Source organism: Peromyscus californicus, unplaced genomic scaffold (assembly GCF_007827085.1).
Source record: "Peromyscus californicus insignis strain IS unplaced genomic scaffold, ASM782708v3 Scaffold_7__1_contigs__length_154581171, whole genome shotgun sequence".
Taxonomy (NCBI): domain Eukaryota; kingdom Metazoa; phylum Chordata; class Mammalia; order Rodentia; family Cricetidae; genus Peromyscus; species Peromyscus californicus.
Genome location: NW_026294595.1, coordinates 34,636,574 through 34,653,854, shown reverse-complemented (window position 1 = coordinate 34,653,854; position 17,281 = coordinate 34,636,574). Strand labels below are relative to the sequence as shown.

The following is a 17,281-nucleotide window of genomic DNA, read 5'->3' as shown; positions in this document are numbered from 1 at the left end:
GACCAGAAGCCTCTTTACAGTAATCACCCAATAAACTACAATAGATTAACATTAAGGGTCTGTTGCAGAGAAAGCAGATTCACAGTGAAGGTTGTCCTTTAACATGTAGGCTCCATCAAGGGCACCAAAAAAGTAGTTAAGTGCCCACCCCCCTGTGGTGTCTCAGATGCTGAAAAAGCCCTACAAACTGCTAATTTTCCAGCTTTTAATGTTTGTCTAAGACCCTTAACATTTTTCTAATATTGTTGCTCCTAGGACGTTTTCTTAAGTTTGGTGCCTATTGCCCCCTCTGCACATACACATTCTGCATTTATATATAAAAGCCTGTCAGGCAGCTGAATTGATTCAGAAAGGTAACATTGGAACAAAGTAAAAGCGGGGGAGGGAGAAGAAAAGGAAAGATGGCCTTAAAGGCAGAAACAGTATTACTTAATATAATATAAAATATTGCATCAAATATTCTAAAACAACACACACACACAAAAACAATCCTCTGTGCTAAGAATTCATGGATCTAACACCAAATATAAAGACCATGTAATGGGAGGGGATTATTGAGATTCAAAGCCTAAACGTCTTTGTGTCATAAAACTGCTAAGCCTTTTCAACAAGTACCTTCACCTGTGTCCAGCTAGTTTCTTATAAGGGAATATTCTTACGGTATTTTCTAGTCCTGTACACACGCTTTAACATGACTAGTGAAGATCATAAATGGGTTTTGATTGTACTGTTTTGTATTGTTGCTGTTGACTGTGGCCTATCTGGAAATATATTGTTTACTTTCCTTGAACAAAAATGTGCAAATTATATTATGTACACACATACACAACAGAATTCACATTGAACACACAGCAAATGGACATTAGGTAAAAGTAAAAGGGGGAAAAAAATCTACCAGCAAGCAAATAAGTAATAAAAGACGAAAGTTTGGGTTCACAGATGCACTGTTGATCTACCCTCAACATATAAATTATACTGTCAAGAATGATGTGTCCTATGCAAAACAAAAACATGTCAATTTCAGCCCAAGGGGCGTTTTTCTCTAGGTTTATAACCCCTTGAAAATAGGTTTCATCGAGAAAATCTAACAGATCCTCAGCGGCTTTCAACATCATAATATATTCATAAGGCAAGTATGCACTGCCAAACATAGAACAAATTGAGTGGCATGAGGGCGGGGGAAATTCACAGCTATGAGAAATGGACCAAACCAACCATGAGGCACAGGTAGAACTGAGAGGGGAAACAGAACGTAACACAAACAGCCAGGTGCTGTGACTCACACCTCTAATCCCAGCTTGGGAGGCTGAGGCAGGAGAACTGCCTCAAATGTAAAGCCAGACTATATATACAGTGAGTTCCAGGCCAGCCTGGAATCATTTTAATTAATTAAATTATTTTAATTAATTAAACAAAACAAAGATTTTTAGAAGCAAAGCACCATGGGTAGTTTTTCAGCCAGTACTAAAAAAAAAAAAATGGTGTGTGGGTACATTTGTTTGTTGCGTAAGATTAACATTAAAAGTAAAAATGCAAACCTATTTCATCACTACGGTGTACTATAAGGGTCAGAGCACTCGCAGGGGTTATAACTGGACAGAAAAATATCTTGTACAAAGAAAAGACGTATCACATACCATCATAGTAGACAATGGCTCCTACCAGCTTGTCCTTCTGGAGCATGGGGAAATGCTCGAGGGCTCTGGATTTGCTGAGGACGTAACTGCTCTTCAGGCAATTACTTCCTGCAACCAGATCATACATCTTGATTCCCACCCAGTAATAAGGTAACTGCCACCACCTACAGCATAAGCAGGGAGAGAGGGTTTTTTTTTAGAAACACAGTATAACATTATAGAATGTCACCTTAAATTACAAGGAAAGCCATTCAGGAAAAGCGAAGTCATGCCTAGAAGTAGTGGGCTGAAAAAAAAGAACCTGCGTAGCTGCTTCTTACACTAGCTCAGCCGCCATACAGAAGAGAGTCAATGAGAGTTTATGATCGCCTCCATGGCTGGTCCCTGCTGCATCTTAGAATTCTTCAGGACACATTCAAAATAAATCCTTGTGCCTGGGCCTCACAGGTCTAGAGATAGATTCAAACAATGTAGAGTTGGAGGCCTTGGTAAATGTAAACTACACCCAGGTTGAAGAAGCCCTCAGCAATCTGTAACTAAATACGGCCTAGATGACCAAATCTGTTTCAAGCCCTACACCACCCGTGTGGCTAAAAGAATTACATAATCCACCTTTTTGTGTTACTGGGCCTTTCTCCCACTTCGGGCAACTTCACACACAGTTCTAACATTAGGGAAATGAGTTTGATCGTGTATAATCACACCTCCCAGATGAATTTCATCTATGTTAACTTCGACAGTAAAAATAACCCAATATAGCTAGCTGGGCTTTGAGTTTCTACACAGTAGCTCCAGATTTTGCATCAGGGTAATTTGGGAGGAGAAGGGGGTCTACATTTTACGCTGCACATATAACCTCATTCGAATGCCTTAAAGACAACTGTTCACCTACGTACTCTGAAAAACTGGAATAAGATTCTATTAATTGTAAACAGAGAACTCAACCTCCTTTGCCTTCAAAATCTAGCCCTTAGACATATGTCCACAGAGACTATTTAAGAAATACTTTATTTTTCAATACACCAAAGAAAGTATTTGGAATAGATTAAAGATTAGGACCAATTAAAACCACATTAAGAAATACACAGGAAAGAACTGTTTCCATGAGAGCCCATGTTGTTCTGCTACCCCGAGACAAGCACACAGCCTACAGGTGATAGCAAAGGCTTACTTGTAAATTGGGAGCATTATAGGCAAGGGGTGTGATAAATGGGGAGCGATTTCCAGTAAGTTGGCACGTTCGTGAAGGGCTTCTTTCACCATCCTATACTGAAAATCAAAACAGAGAAAATTAGTTTGGCAGTAACAGATCATAATATTTTCAAATGGCAAACAGACACCCTGCCAACTGATTGATATACAGAAACCTTCCACCTCTGAGCGAGGAGAGCTCCCTCCTAATCAAATCTCTAATAATACATCATGCTGTCAACCTCAAAGATTTTTTAGAAACCTTAACTGTATTTGCATAGGAGAAAAACATGCTGTCAGAGTTCCCAGGTGTAAGATATTTTCCTGACTTGAGTTACAAGATTATTGTAACCATTTATCTTGCTTCCTCTGGATTGTCCCCTTTCTCTGTTCCCCAGAACGTTTTCTCCAGGTAAGAGGTAACAGATTGCTCAAATTCATGGAAAGTTGTCTTGCCTTCCCTAAACCCAGCAAAGATGATATGTAGCCCTGGACAGCTATTTTACAGATGGTAAAGTCTTTGTCTGCACTCCTGTGGCCTTCATTATGCCTGCCTAAAGAGCTAGCATTATTATTATAATACGAATTTTACACATGACAATAAGGCGGTAGATATTGACGAAATAAGCCAGAACACATCTGAAATAAGTCGATCATGAGTCCCGTGCTGTTTTCTCGGCATCCATCACAGACGCTGAAGAGAGACATAAGGAAAGGGGACAGATTCAAAGCTGACTTGTCAAGGCGAGAAAAGGGGCCAGACTCAAAACTTGACAATGGCAAGTCCTCGTTGCTGTGTTTCCCTTGTATGAAAAGCAGATATGGAGGGAAGCTGATTTTTTTTTTTTCACCCCTCTGGGAAATGTCACTTTCCACAGTGCCTTGGCAGTTTTCAAATGACGGGAGACTGGACACAATAACGTGTGACACACGGAAAGCGTGACTCAGAACATTTTTTTTTTCCTGAAGAATATGTCAGTGGCAATATGAGTGCATGATTGCAGCTACAGTTAAGAGATCAATTTGGCACTCCGTCTGCATTACAGCACAGCGCCCCTGAAACTGCTCCCAAGGAGCAATTTGGTGGCCATTGGCAAAAACCCAATCACAACTGTTCAAAGACAACACATCTAAAAGCGATTTTGGAAGTCTGCTACTTTGACATGCTTGTACAGAAAAAGCCCCTGATTACCCGTAAACATAATACTCCACAGCACGAACTGGCACACCTCTCCTAAAAGATACTCCAGCAGCATACACTAAACAGGTATTTTGAACAGGAAGAAATGTTTAAAGCCATTTAAAAAAAAAAAAAAGAAAAAGAAAAAAGCCTGATTTAATTGGGTAGAAAAAGCATAGTGGCAATTTTTGTTTAACAACCGGCATACACAATTACCTGCTCAACATCCAAGTTCATGACAGCCTTCTGGAGATACCGCACGCCACCATGGATCAATTTAGTGCTTCTGCTGCTGGTCCCCGATGCAAAGTCATCTCTCTCTATAAGGGCTGTTTTTAGTCCTGTGTAACCAGAAAACCAAATTAACTTCTTAAATTACACAATTTGTATGTAATTCATTAAAGGCACTTCTCCAGGGTAGAGACAATCACTGGAAAAATTAGTCTGAACATGGATAAATTTGTATTCAAAGTGCAGTACACTGTCTATATTATAATGAAGAGATTTTAGGCTCTTCCTGAGGGAAAAGTCAAGCCAGAACTAGAAGCATATTAAACTGTGAATGAATCACACCTAGAAAACATTACAGTACAATTTCATGGCAGCGAGACTCTCTGGTGTATTTAGGGGATCAAAGGGGGGTCTGGCACCATCTTTTCCCACATGGCATTCAATAGGTGTTGTCACACAGCCCTCAGCATGCATGCCTGTCCCTCCCTATTGAGTGCAAACTGTTCCATCCCTGTACTCTGTGCAACTGTAATGCAGTCACCAACAAAACGAACCCAGCACCCCTCTGTGTGCTGGCTCCTACTTGCTAATGTGCCTGACCTAGTAATATAGTGGATAGGGTGAGGGAGGCAGTGATCTAGTGGATGTGGAACAGGAGGCACGGGCAGGTGGGAATTTCCACATGGTAGAACAAGAGAATACGGGCTGGGGAAGTGGTTCCCTGGGTCAAGGGCTTGCCACACAAGTATGCAAGCATGAGGACCTGAGTTCATTCACCAGAACACACAAAAATATGTACGAAAAGGTGGTACTTATCTGTAATCCTAGCACTCTTACAGAGTGACAGAAGAATCCCTAGAAACTCACAAGCCAGATAGCCTGGTGTATGCAGCGGTAAGCAACAAAAGAGACCCTTCCTCAAACAAGATTGTTCCCTGACTCCACACACATGAACACCAAGATTTAGAAACCAAAGAACTTCTACTTGAGTTTACACTGTAATTTAAAACATTTGCTTATGATATACTATTTCAGCATTAAAAAGAAATACAAACTAGGACAAATGAACCAGTGTAGAGTATCCATGGAAAAAGGAAACACTCTTGGGGCTGGAAGGATGGCTCAGCAGTTAGAAGCCCTTGCTACTTTTGCAGAGGACTTAAATTCAATTACAGAACCCAACTCAGGTGGCTCACAACTGCCTGTAACTTCAGCTCCTTGGAATATAATGTCCTCTTCTGGCCTCTGCAGGAACCTGCACTCACATGCCTAGATGTACACACGCGTGTGCATACACATGTGTGTGCATACACACACACACGTGCAGACACACAGAGACATAGACACATACACACACACACACACACACACACACAGTTTTTAAAAGATAATGTTCTTGCTAGGATGAGGCTGAACAAAGATAGGTACATTCTAGAAATCATTCCATCCCCTTTATCTCAAGAGTACTACAGATCTCTTAGAGGGAGAAACGTACTTTTGATTTCTTTTCTTGCAGAGACACCCCTGCCTTTTCAAAACTACAGATGACAAGCAATGTTACAAATTATTATCATACACTAGGTGAGTTCTTAAAATTCACAAGACCTGTGGTATGCATCCACGGGCACCATTGGGAATGCCTGAGGGCTGGTTACTCCCTTAGGCAATGGGTAAGGAACACCATGGAAACCAATTACAATGACTGGATTTACAATTACAATTACAAGCAGAAGCAATTGGACCCCCAATACTAGGACAGGAGAAAGAGCATGTATCCAGTTCAGAGCCATTTAGTATCAAAGGGTTGCTTTTATAACTTTTAACAGTTTAAAAATTTGAACAGAAATGCCACCGTAAGACCAGAACAATTCCCTTGACTTAAAAGAACACAATATTTGGAAACAGTGAAGACTGAAAAGTAGGGATCTTTAGCTGAGCTGTGGTGGCATATCCCTTTAATCCCAGCACTCGGGAGGCAGAGGCAGGCAGCCTATTCTACAGAGCTAGTTTCAAGACCGCCACGGCTACACACACACAAAAAAATCCTGTTTCAAAAAACCAAAAAAGAAAAGAGTAAAAAATAAGAGATTTTTGATTCAAGATCAATGTCCTACCTAGTAAAAACAACAGAAATAATAAGTACTATGGACTCACATCTCTGGTTTTAGGCATATATGTCAGAAAAAGTTCTGCAATACTTTGAATTATTAAAACATTACTCAATTTATTCTGGGTATGCTACAGTTGGAGAGGAATAGCGAGACAGCGCATATTTTAAAAGGGATTGAGAGTCCAAGGACGGACACCGGATATGAGCGGGGCACGGCCAGTTGTCAAGTGGCCCTGCCCAGGCAAATAAACGAAGAACCTCAGAGGCTCACTAGGGCCTCCTTCAGAGCGGAGGACACTCTCATCTTACTGCAGCGGAGAACCTGAATTCAGGGCATGAACCCAGAATTGCATCTCCTCAAAATCCCATTCGCCAGCCTCTTCTGCACATTCTCTACCACCTTCACTTAGTAAGTCCGACAGAGTTCTTTCGGCATTCTAAATCAGTCCATTTTTCTCTCCCGTTGAAGATCAGACGAGGGAGTTGACTTTCAGATGGTATTTAGGAGCCACATTATTTAAAATAGGCCTCTCTTTAAACCCTAGCATCACAGTTATTCCATCAAGATGCCTGTACCAGGAAAGTGAGCCTGAGAGGACAAGATGAAGATATCCAACCTCTGCTTCCTATTCGAGCAGCCCAAAATGCCCTCCAGGCCATGATCTCAGACCTGCCAGACAGTCCGCACTTGAGTGTGGCCTGTGTGCAGTGCCCCTCTGCTGAGCAGAAGAATGTAGCATCCTAGAAGAAATGTCGCTTCCAATACTCAATAAGTCCACCCCTCCTCCTCACCCCACCACACATTGCAAGGCCTTGCTCTAGTAAAGCAAGTTGTCATGCAGTACATGTAAAGAACCAAGAGGCCCCAGACGACAGGTCATGAGGAGTCCGGGCCTCAGTCCAACAGCTAGGGAAACTGGACCCTGCTAGCAGCACATGAGTGATTTCACAAAGAAACACTATCAATGGACACTCAGAGCCACAGACTCATCAGAGTTTCATCATGAGTCCTAACCTTCCCAAAAGACATGATACGGGTATTTCTGTTTAAGTCACTAAAATCTGTGAAGGGATTTACTAGTAACAAAAACTCCTATATGAGGAATAGTGATGTCTATTTAAGGTTTTTTTTTTTCTTCATATTATTGTGTGTGTGTGTGTGTGTGTGTGTGTGTGTGTGTGTGTGTGTGTGTGTGTGTGTGTGTTTGTCCCTAAGTGTATGTATAGGCACCACCTGTGCGCAGTACCACAAGAGGTCAGAAGAGATATCTGATCCCCTGGAGTCATGGATGGTTTTGAGCTACCATGTGGGTGCCAGGAACCAAACCCGAGCAGTAAACATTTAACTGCTGAGCCATCTCTCTGGCACCCCAATTTAGTTTTTAATCATTTCTGGGGAAGGAGCCTTCAGCAAAGTCTGAGTTCACAGAGCCTTGCTCAAGATGGGCGAGTGAGAGAGGGGATCTACTGTAGGCAGAGGCCAGCTTAAAGATGCAAGCTGAACCTACTACTATCACCTGTAATTCCAGCCCCAGGACGTTGAGGCTGGAGAATTAGGAGTTCCACACTGGCCTGAGATGTACAGTGAAACCATGGAAGAGGAGAGAGGAAAGAGGGAAGGATGGAGGGAGGGCGAGCGACTGGCAAACGTTTGAAAGTGCCTAGCCTTGTCACAGCAGCTTGTCACTGGGGGCTGGAGATAGAGCATGTGAGAATCTCACACACCGGAGCATTCCAATCCTGTCCTGAAGGCCACTGTTGGCCACAACAGCAATTACTGGATATCCTCAAAAGGAAAATATCGCTGAGAAGACCTCTGCAGGTCCAAGGCCAGTTTTAGTTAACATGCTTCATTAAAGTACTATGCATCAGGGCCTGATCGCCCTGGCTACACTGTGAGTCTCAGGTCTGCTCTTGGCAACTCTCCAGCCCCATCCCTACCCCCTCACCCAAAGAAATCTTTCTAGAACCCTAATCAATCAGATTTTTCAGCTTAAACACTTCAGTGATTACCTTGACAGGAAACATAATAGGACTTCTCCAAACAATCTCTGAGAACTTGTGAAGAAAAAAAAAATTAAAATTAGTCTTAAAAAATTCCAAGCAAGCTCTGGTTCATGGAAATGGACCCCCGGAACTGAAGAGAGTATAGTGCGTGCAGGCCTCCCCAGGGCTGGGATTGCAAGTTTGCATCACTGGACCATGATTGTTTATTTTTGGGTTTGTTTTCTTAGTCTAATGTTTCCCTCCTCAAAGACGGCTGGTTTTAAATGAAGAGCTTTGCATCCTAATTTAAGGATAAGGTAAGGAAGTAAGAGAGGCCCCTTTTATCCTCCTAGAACAACTGAATGGTTTTTTGATGTGGCACTCAGTCCTTGGGCCTTGCATTCTTAGGTAAGACAGGTTTGAAGAGATCAAAAGCAATGTTTCCAGTGAGCGCTGAGGAGGCTGTGGAGGCTATTCTTCAGAGAAGACAGACAGATCTCCACACCCCAGGCCTGTAATTAAGTGAAAGTTTTTTATTTTTAGATTTATTTCACGTGTATTATTTGCCTACATGCATGTATATGCAACACGTGCGTGTCTGATGCCATGGAGGTCAGAAGACATGATCAGATTCCCAGGAAGTGGAGTTACAGATGGTTGGTAGCTGCTATGTGTGGGTGCTGGGAATCAAACTCAGGGCCTCTGGAAGAACAGCCAGTGCTCTTAACCACTGAGCCTTCTCTCCAGTCACCTAGTTCCAAGACGTTATGAGAAAGACTTTTGTTCCCTCCTTCCTTTCTTACCTTTCGCTAAGTTATTTATTTATGTATTTATTAATGGAAAGCAATAACCCCTACCACTGTTGGGAAGAATCAAAATAATGCCAAATGCTACCATCAGTGTATCTGAGCATCTTATTAATTTTAGGGGTTTGTACAGGAATTTCACAGCAGTGACGGAGTAATAACACGCTGAGTGCAATCTCAGGCAGAAAGACGAGTTGTAGAAAACTCTACTTCCGCTCATCTTCACCCCACGCATTAGCACACTGAGACCACCCTTCCAGGTGGGGTGAGGGACAAGCACCAAACGCATCTCTCTTCTGTCTCTCCTAGTCTAAGCGACACTGACTAACTATTTCCAACTAAACCAACTCATGGATCAAGACAGTGGGATGAATGCAGGGAAATAATTATAACCTAAAGGGAGAAATGAGACGACATTTAACTCTCACAACATGGAATAGAACAGAAGTATATTTTAATACCTTTTACTGATTATCTTATTATGCATGAAAACATGCTCAATATAATAAATGCAGAGATGCACAGAGAACAAAATAAAACTCTCCTGTAATTACACCACTCGGAGATAACCACAGTTGACATTTGGGTGTTTAAACAGTCACATTTTCTGTGCATGTATATAATCACATATGTACAGTTTTGCAAAACCGGGATCATATTTAAAGTTTTTTTCATATAACACTGTTTATTGTAAACATTTTGTACATCAAATAAATATTGTATATAATTCCATTTTTAAAGCATTTTAAAGTATTACATTAATCATTTACTATGACTTATTTATTCAGCTTCTTGTTTTTGAACATCTGGCTTATGTTCTTTTTTCACTCTTTCAGATTGTACTGCACGATTGCATTTTCCTTTAAACTCCCTTTATCTGTAATTATTTCATTAGGATAAAATTTCAGAAACATGACTGTTTGGGTTTGCTGAATGGAAAGCAGGCGGCATCGCTGAGATAATCAGAGGCACCAAGGCAAGAACACAAGTCACAAAGCTAAGAGCCTTCGTGTCTTAGGGCTATAAGCACAGGCACCAAAGCAGCACGCTGCATGGAAAGAGGTGAGACTCTCTTGAGAAAACTTTGGGCATCTGTTTGGTTTTGTGTTGTTGTTTTTTAAAGATTTATTTATTATGTATGCAGTGTTCTGCCTGCAGGCCAGAAGAGGGTGCCAGATCTCATTACAGATAGTTGTGAGCCATGTGGTTGCTGGGAATCGAACCCAGGTTCTCTGGAAGAACAGCCGTTGCTCTTAACCACTGAGCCATCTCTCCAACCACTTGTTTGGTTTTCTTAGAGCCACTGTCATTGCTAAAAGGCTACCCTAGAGGCCGGATGCTCATATGAAGGACCCCTTCCTCTAGGATGATACCTATGAGCAGCCGGCAGCAACCCTGGCAAGCCAAGGTCAGGACCCAGCGCTCGGCCTGGCATTTTTCCACAGTGAACGTTGGCTTTGTACAGATGTGTAAAATATGAGATGTTGGTTATTCTAATTCATCTGGCTATGCTCATATTGGGAAGTGGATGAATATATAACTAATATATAACTCTGTTAACTTTGAGTATATCATTAACATATTTTGTATTTTAAATAGACAATTGATTGTAAAGTCACAAAATTGTGTTTATAACATAATACAGTTTCCAGAAATAAGAGAGGTGCTACTATAGTTCCTTCTTTTCACCTTGTCATTATAAAAACGGCCAGTGTTAAATGGGGGGAGGGGTATCAGTCAGTGTAAGACAAAATGATAAAAATAATACAATAGTTAATGGAAAGTGAGGTTCATTATTTAAAATGTTTTCTTTGTGTTACCATAATCTTGCTATGCTTGAGTCTATAGCCTGTATTCATTTGTGATTAATAGATAGGTAGATAGATAGATAGATAGATAGATAGATAGATAGATAGATAGATAGATAGATAGACAGATAGGCAGACAGCCAGACAGATAAATGCAATTAAGTTATTCTTTCATTATATTCTTTTCCAACTCATAACACATCTTGGTTATTTTCTTGGCAATTACTTACAGGTCTATCTGATTTTCTATAACTGGCTAAAATAACCATTTATGAAGCCATTCTCCAATATCTTGCTTTCATAAATGCTGTTATAAATCCAATTCTGAGGTCCAAGGAAGTATGTCAAGACGTGAACGTACTAACTATACAAGCCTGAGGACCCAGGTTTCATCCCCAGAACCCACGTAAAAAGCTGGACGTGATGATGTGAATTTAATCCCAGCACTCTTTCTGTGGCCACGCATTCACATACATGCACACACAGAGACACATACAGAGAGGTGAATACATATACACATGCATACGTTAGTTTTCAAATAGCAAAAATTTAGTTAACACGACTGTTGCACACCCATCTTTGAACAACTCCTGTTTTCTTTATTCGAACAAAACTATTTTAAAAAGACATGATTGATTCAAAATTAAGATAAATATTCCATGGAGCAGCAATGCAGCAGAATAGAGTGTTTCAGGCAAACGCCTCTGTCTTGGTGGGCTCAGGATCTGGGAAAATGTTCCTAAAGGATACGGCATATCACTATTCACTGTGTGGAAACAAGGAACTCAGATGAACCCCTGAGAACAGACACTGAAGAAGGTTCTACACTTTGTACAGGAAGTTAGTTACCAAGCTGCTCCTGACCACCGTCTAGGACTGGGGACCTATCTGCTAGGTCACAGCCGGATGCAGGAAGATAAATAGAGCCCCAGCACACCTCCAGAGCCAAGGCTTTGGCTGTCTCAGCAGATGGTCAAGATCAACACCAGGTGGAAGACCCAGTGACAGGAAAAGTTCCAGAGGATCTTATATACAGTAGCAACTAAATCTAGAAACAGAAGAGATGAGAAAACTAAGTATTTCCTGATAGATTAGGGAAAAGAAGAACCAACCATTCAGGAAAAAGAGAGTTCATTGGTGGCCCCACCACGTTCCAAAGGATAGTCCCATCCAGTGCTCACACATGATTAACTGAAATGGGTCACAAAACAAAACCAAAAGGTATCGGTCTGGGAGAAGAATAAACGGGTAAGGAGGAGGAAGGGTTGATAGTGGTGGAGATGAGAGGATGGGAGGAGACAATAATCATAATGCATTACATACATGTATTAAATTTTCAAAGAACTAAGTCCATTAACAATTCAAAGAAACAAAATCAATCTAAATGATAGCCAGAAAGGGGAAAGAGAAGCAAAATGAAAAGGCTAAATGGGGCCAGAGTGATGGCTCAGCAGTTAAGAGCACTTACTGCTGTTCTAGAAGACCCAGTTCAATTCCCAGCACCCACACGGCAACTAACAATCATCTGTAACTCCAGTTCCAGATGATCCAACACCCTCTTCTTACCTCTACAGGCAAAATATCCACACACATAAAACAAAAAATAAATAAATTTTTTAAGGAATAAATAAATACATACATAGGACTAGTTAAATACTGTTTATGAAGGATAGACAAAACGAAATACTGAAAATGTCTGAAATTTAAACTGGACATGGTGGTGCGCAGCTGTAATTCCAGAACCCAGGAGGTAGAGGGCAGGAGGATCAGAAGTTCAAAATGACTCTCTGCTCCCTGGCTGGTTTGAAGTCAACCCGGGCTACATGAATCCCTATCACAAACACATGAACTACTTGAAACAAACCCTGTTGGGCATAACAAGTATTTTCCAAGTTTTCTATAGTTTTACTTGATTGTTTTTTGGTACAGATGAAAATGTTTTGTTGTTTTGTTGTGTTTGCAGCAGTGAAGGCTCAGACCCAGAACCTTCCTCGTACCCCCGGCAAACACTCCACAGCACTGTGCTAAACTTCACATCTACTTCTAAACCCTCACTTTTGCCCCGCTCTTCTTCCCATCCCTTTGCCACAGAACTTTACAGTAGTTATTCTAGTAATCTAGGAGATGTCACAGGTTTGCTTACCAAGTAGGGTTGGCACCATTTTTCAAGTTTCTCCTACCTGACTCCTGACAAAGGAAATCACTATATTAAAACTGTGTTAAAGGTCAGACATAGGTCACAAGCCTTTAATCCCAGCACTCGGGGAGGCAGAAGCAGGCAAATCTCTGTGCATTCCAGAACAGTCTGGTCTACATAGTGAGTTCCATGACAGACAGGGCTATGTAGAGAGACCCTGTCTCAAACAAACAAACAAAAACCCTCCAAAAAGTTAAATTTCCAAAATAATGACCAGAGACTGGCAACATTACACCCTTTCCAGTGTCTAGCAAGCAATGAACTTGCTTTCTGCAGTTCCGTCCCTTGCAATGCAGCTTCCCTCACTGGCCTGGTTTAAGCTTTATGGCTGTAACAAAACACTGACCAAAAGCAACTTACAGGAGCAAAGGGCTTATTTCATTTTACATCTTAGAGTCCGTCCTCAAAGCAAGGCAAGGCAGGAACTTGGAGCAGAAGTCCTCAGCTGCCTCTGTTACACAGCCTAGGCCAGTGGTTCTCAGCCTTCCTCACGCTGCGACCCTTTAATATGGAGCCTCGTGTTGTGGTGACCCCCAGGTGTAGAATTATTTCATTGCTGCTTCACAACTGTAATTTTGCTACCATTGTGAGTCATAATCTGAAAATCTGATATGCAGGATGATATCTGATATGCAACCCCCAAAGGGGTCACGATCCACATGTTGAGAATCACTGGCCTAGGCCTACCTGCCCTCCAGAGATAGACCAGTCTGATGGAGCCAAATCCTCAGTTAAGGATCTCTTTTCCCAGGTGACTCCAGTTATGTCCAGCTGACAAAAAGCTAACTGTGCACCCCACCCTCAGGAACAGGGTGGCATAGTACTCAAGCACATAGGCCTAAAAGCCCTAGAACGAACTATCTTCAAGTTCTTTTGCCATTTTTTTTTCCTACAATGCATAAATCTTCACTTATAGAAAAGGATGTTACTATTACCCTCCAATTATTCTTGAAAATCTGGACGTTCTGTGTAAAATTAAGACACTTACTGAAAGCCAGAGATAAATAAGCAATGAGACCAAAATTTGAACCCAATTCATCCAATATGCATAATCTGTGTCTTTACTGAGTTACACTGCCCAGACTTGAAAAAAGCAGGGTGAGATTCAAGAGTTGCCAGCCATATACCACTTCTAAACCAAAAGTACCTGTGCACTGTTCTGTTTTTAGGGTTTCTTTAAAGATTTATTATTTTATGTGTATGCCTTTGAGAGTTCCTATGCATCATATGTGTGCAGGAAAGGACAGAGGGCATCAGATCCTTTGGAGCTACCATTCATTTGGGTACTGGGAACCGAACTCGGGTCCTCTGAAAGAGCAGTGAGTGTTCTTAACTGCTGAGCCATCTCCCCATCTCCCCGGCGCCTGGCATTTAGGTTTTTGAAACCTGTCTCAGAACCCTGAAATCCTGATGCTGCTGTCACCAGTCACACTCCCCATCCCACCCCAACCCCTGGTGCTCTAATATACATTTTCAAACAAGACAACTACATAAACACTTCTCTGGCCATAGAGTCTTTTCTACAATTTAAACAAAAGCACAGAGTTAAGTTTTGTAAGTTAGATTTTAAACCAAAGATGTCCTGGGTGGTCCCACATACACACAGGTAAGTCCCATCAAAAGAGACAAAGAAGTGAACACCTTCAACAGCCCTGAGGGAGAGACTGTAATAATCAGTCTCCTCCTTTCTGTTCCTTTGGGTGCAAAGCCCCCACCACAGGGTCTGGGGGATCATACTTCAGCCCAGAAACTGGCCACAGATGTAGTGAACAGTGAAGCCGTTACTTTTGATCATAGACCTGCAGGAGAACGTGAGCCAAACTGTGCATGTTATTATGTTCATAAAATAATATTTTCAAATGAAACAAATGAAAATTGATTCCTGAGAAAATGCAGATGATGAGGATGTAAATAAATAAGCATTATAAAGACCCCACAACTTCTCCTTCTCCCAGCCTTTGTTTATCCATTACCGAAATTATATCTAGGCATAGGATTTTGTCTAAAAGCTTGTGTAAACACATCTATACAAGCCCTTTCACATCTAGTGGTTCCCCCAAAACTTTGATGCCCTGAAAAAAATCTAATTATTACTGGTAACTTTAAAAGATCACAGTAATTTATTTTTGTCAAATGTGACTAAAGATTAATGGATACAATCAGGAATAATTTGGTAAAAACATATCAAACACAGAGAAAGCAAAATTTGTTGTTAAGTGAAGCATCAAATATAATAAAAGAGCAAATTCCATGAATGAACAGCAACAATGCGCAATTCATTAACCAAAGGCCCGTGGTTATTTCACACTTCAGAGGGCCACTGATATAATCAGAAACCACAGTAAGAGGATAAACACAGACTGCCTTCAGCACCTCCTTATATGTTTTAATTATAAACACTATGCCCATCCCTTCTGTAAACCATCAACTTAGAAAAGACAGGCAAGTATTTTAAAGTGGTGATCAATATGTCACCAAGTATTAAATGTATATCATTTTCTTAGATGTTATTAACTGTAAGATTCTCATGGAAACTCTAATCATCATCCTTTTGGTCATTGTCATCACCATCATCATCATCATCATCACCATCATCATCACCATCACTATCACTACCCACAATTCCCTGATCACTACCAAATGCCCACTTCACTGCTCAAAGGAAAAAAAAATGTATTAGTTCATATCTTACTAGTTCTTGTATGCTCAGAGCTTGTTCAGCACTTAACTCATAACAGTAGTGTTTTAAATAAGAAAGAAAAAAATGAGGCTGGAGATGCAGTGTAGTCGTTATGTACTTGGAAGGCCTGAGGCACCAGGTTTAGTCTCCAACACACACACACACACAAACACAAAAATAGCCAGACACGCTGTCACACGCCTGAAATCTAAGCAGTTGGGTGGCTAAGTCAGGAGCATCTAACGTTTGAGGCCAGGCTGGGTGACCAAGTCAGCTCATGTCTCACCAACAAGTATGTGAAGAGTGACTGAAAAAGATATCCATCATCAACATCTATCCTCTGTAGACATGAACACTCACAAAAACCATACACAAATGTACATACAAACATACAACACACAAAACCATACACAAATGTACATATAAACATACAACACAAACACAAAAACCATACACAAATGTACATACAAACATACAACACACACACAAAAACCATACACAAATGTACATACAAACATACAACACACAAAAAAAAAACCATACCCAAATGAACATATGTAAATACATCAACACACTCACAAAAAGAAGCAAGCAAAACACTTCATTCACTTAGTGAAAATATATAAAAGAGCATTTTTCCATTGACAAGAAAGAAGGAATACAGCATACATAAAAAACTACTAAGTACACTGTTATATAACTACTAAAGCACGCTGTAGGAGAGTACCTACAACTGATCTTTTTTTAAGCAGAAATAGAGACACAAAAGAAAACAAGGGTGACACTTTTCAAAAGGAGAAAAGACGCAGCCCATGGTGACTGTTTCATTCTGATTCCCTTACGGTCCTCCAACCACCCTGGCTCTCAAGCTGCCCTACCTGCCACCCTGGCTTCTTCAGCTCCAGATCTGTCTCTAAACAACTTCTTCTGCTTCTATAAATCCTTTCTCGTTTTCTCCATTTATTATTGATAACTAGTCAATTTTCAGTTCAGGATTCTGTCTATTTTCTCGGCAATACTAGGTGTGCACACATACATTCATATGTTCTCCCTCTCCTCCTGCTCCCCTTCCTCTCCTTCTCTCTGTCTCTCTCTGTCTCTGTCTCTGTCTCTCTCTGTCTCTCTGTCTCCCTCTACTTCCGTCCTGCCTCTCCCTGATGGATAACAATCTCTATTTACAAATTTGACAAAGAAGCTCCCCTTTCTCTATTACCTCCTCGCTAAGGCAGAAGTATGTGTTTCTCTATCACCTTTTCTATAAGGCGGAAGTATGCATTTCCCTATTACCTTTTCTATAAGGCGGAAGTAGGTGTTTCCTTATTACCTTCTCTATAAGGCAGTGGTGTGTTTTTTCAGCACTGAAGTCCCTTCCTCCCACACATAAGTGGAACGTCGCACACTGGTTCTGTCTGTTCTAGATCAATTCTAAGTGCAGGGTCCCTTTCTTCTCTTTTA

The 17,281-nt window shown here is 41.1% G+C and overlaps 1 protein-coding gene across 2 annotated transcripts in view; it reads right to left on the bottom strand.

Annotated features, from left to right (window-relative positions):
- The window catches only part of Gpd2 (glycerol-3-phosphate dehydrogenase 2), a 143,882-nt gene that overhangs the window by 66,861 nt on the left and 59,740 nt on the right, over positions 1-17,281 (bottom strand). For both annotated transcript variants that reach the window (XM_052724089.1, XM_052724088.1), the window contains exons 4-6: positions 4,225-4,349; positions 2,809-2,906; positions 1,638-1,801 (exon numbers count right to left, since the gene is read on the bottom strand). In XM_052724089.1, coding sequence (XP_052580049.1) covers positions 1,638-1,801; positions 2,809-2,906; positions 4,225-4,349 — 387 coding nt within the window. The remainder of the gene's footprint in view (positions 1-1,637; positions 1,802-2,808; positions 2,907-4,224; positions 4,350-17,281) is intronic.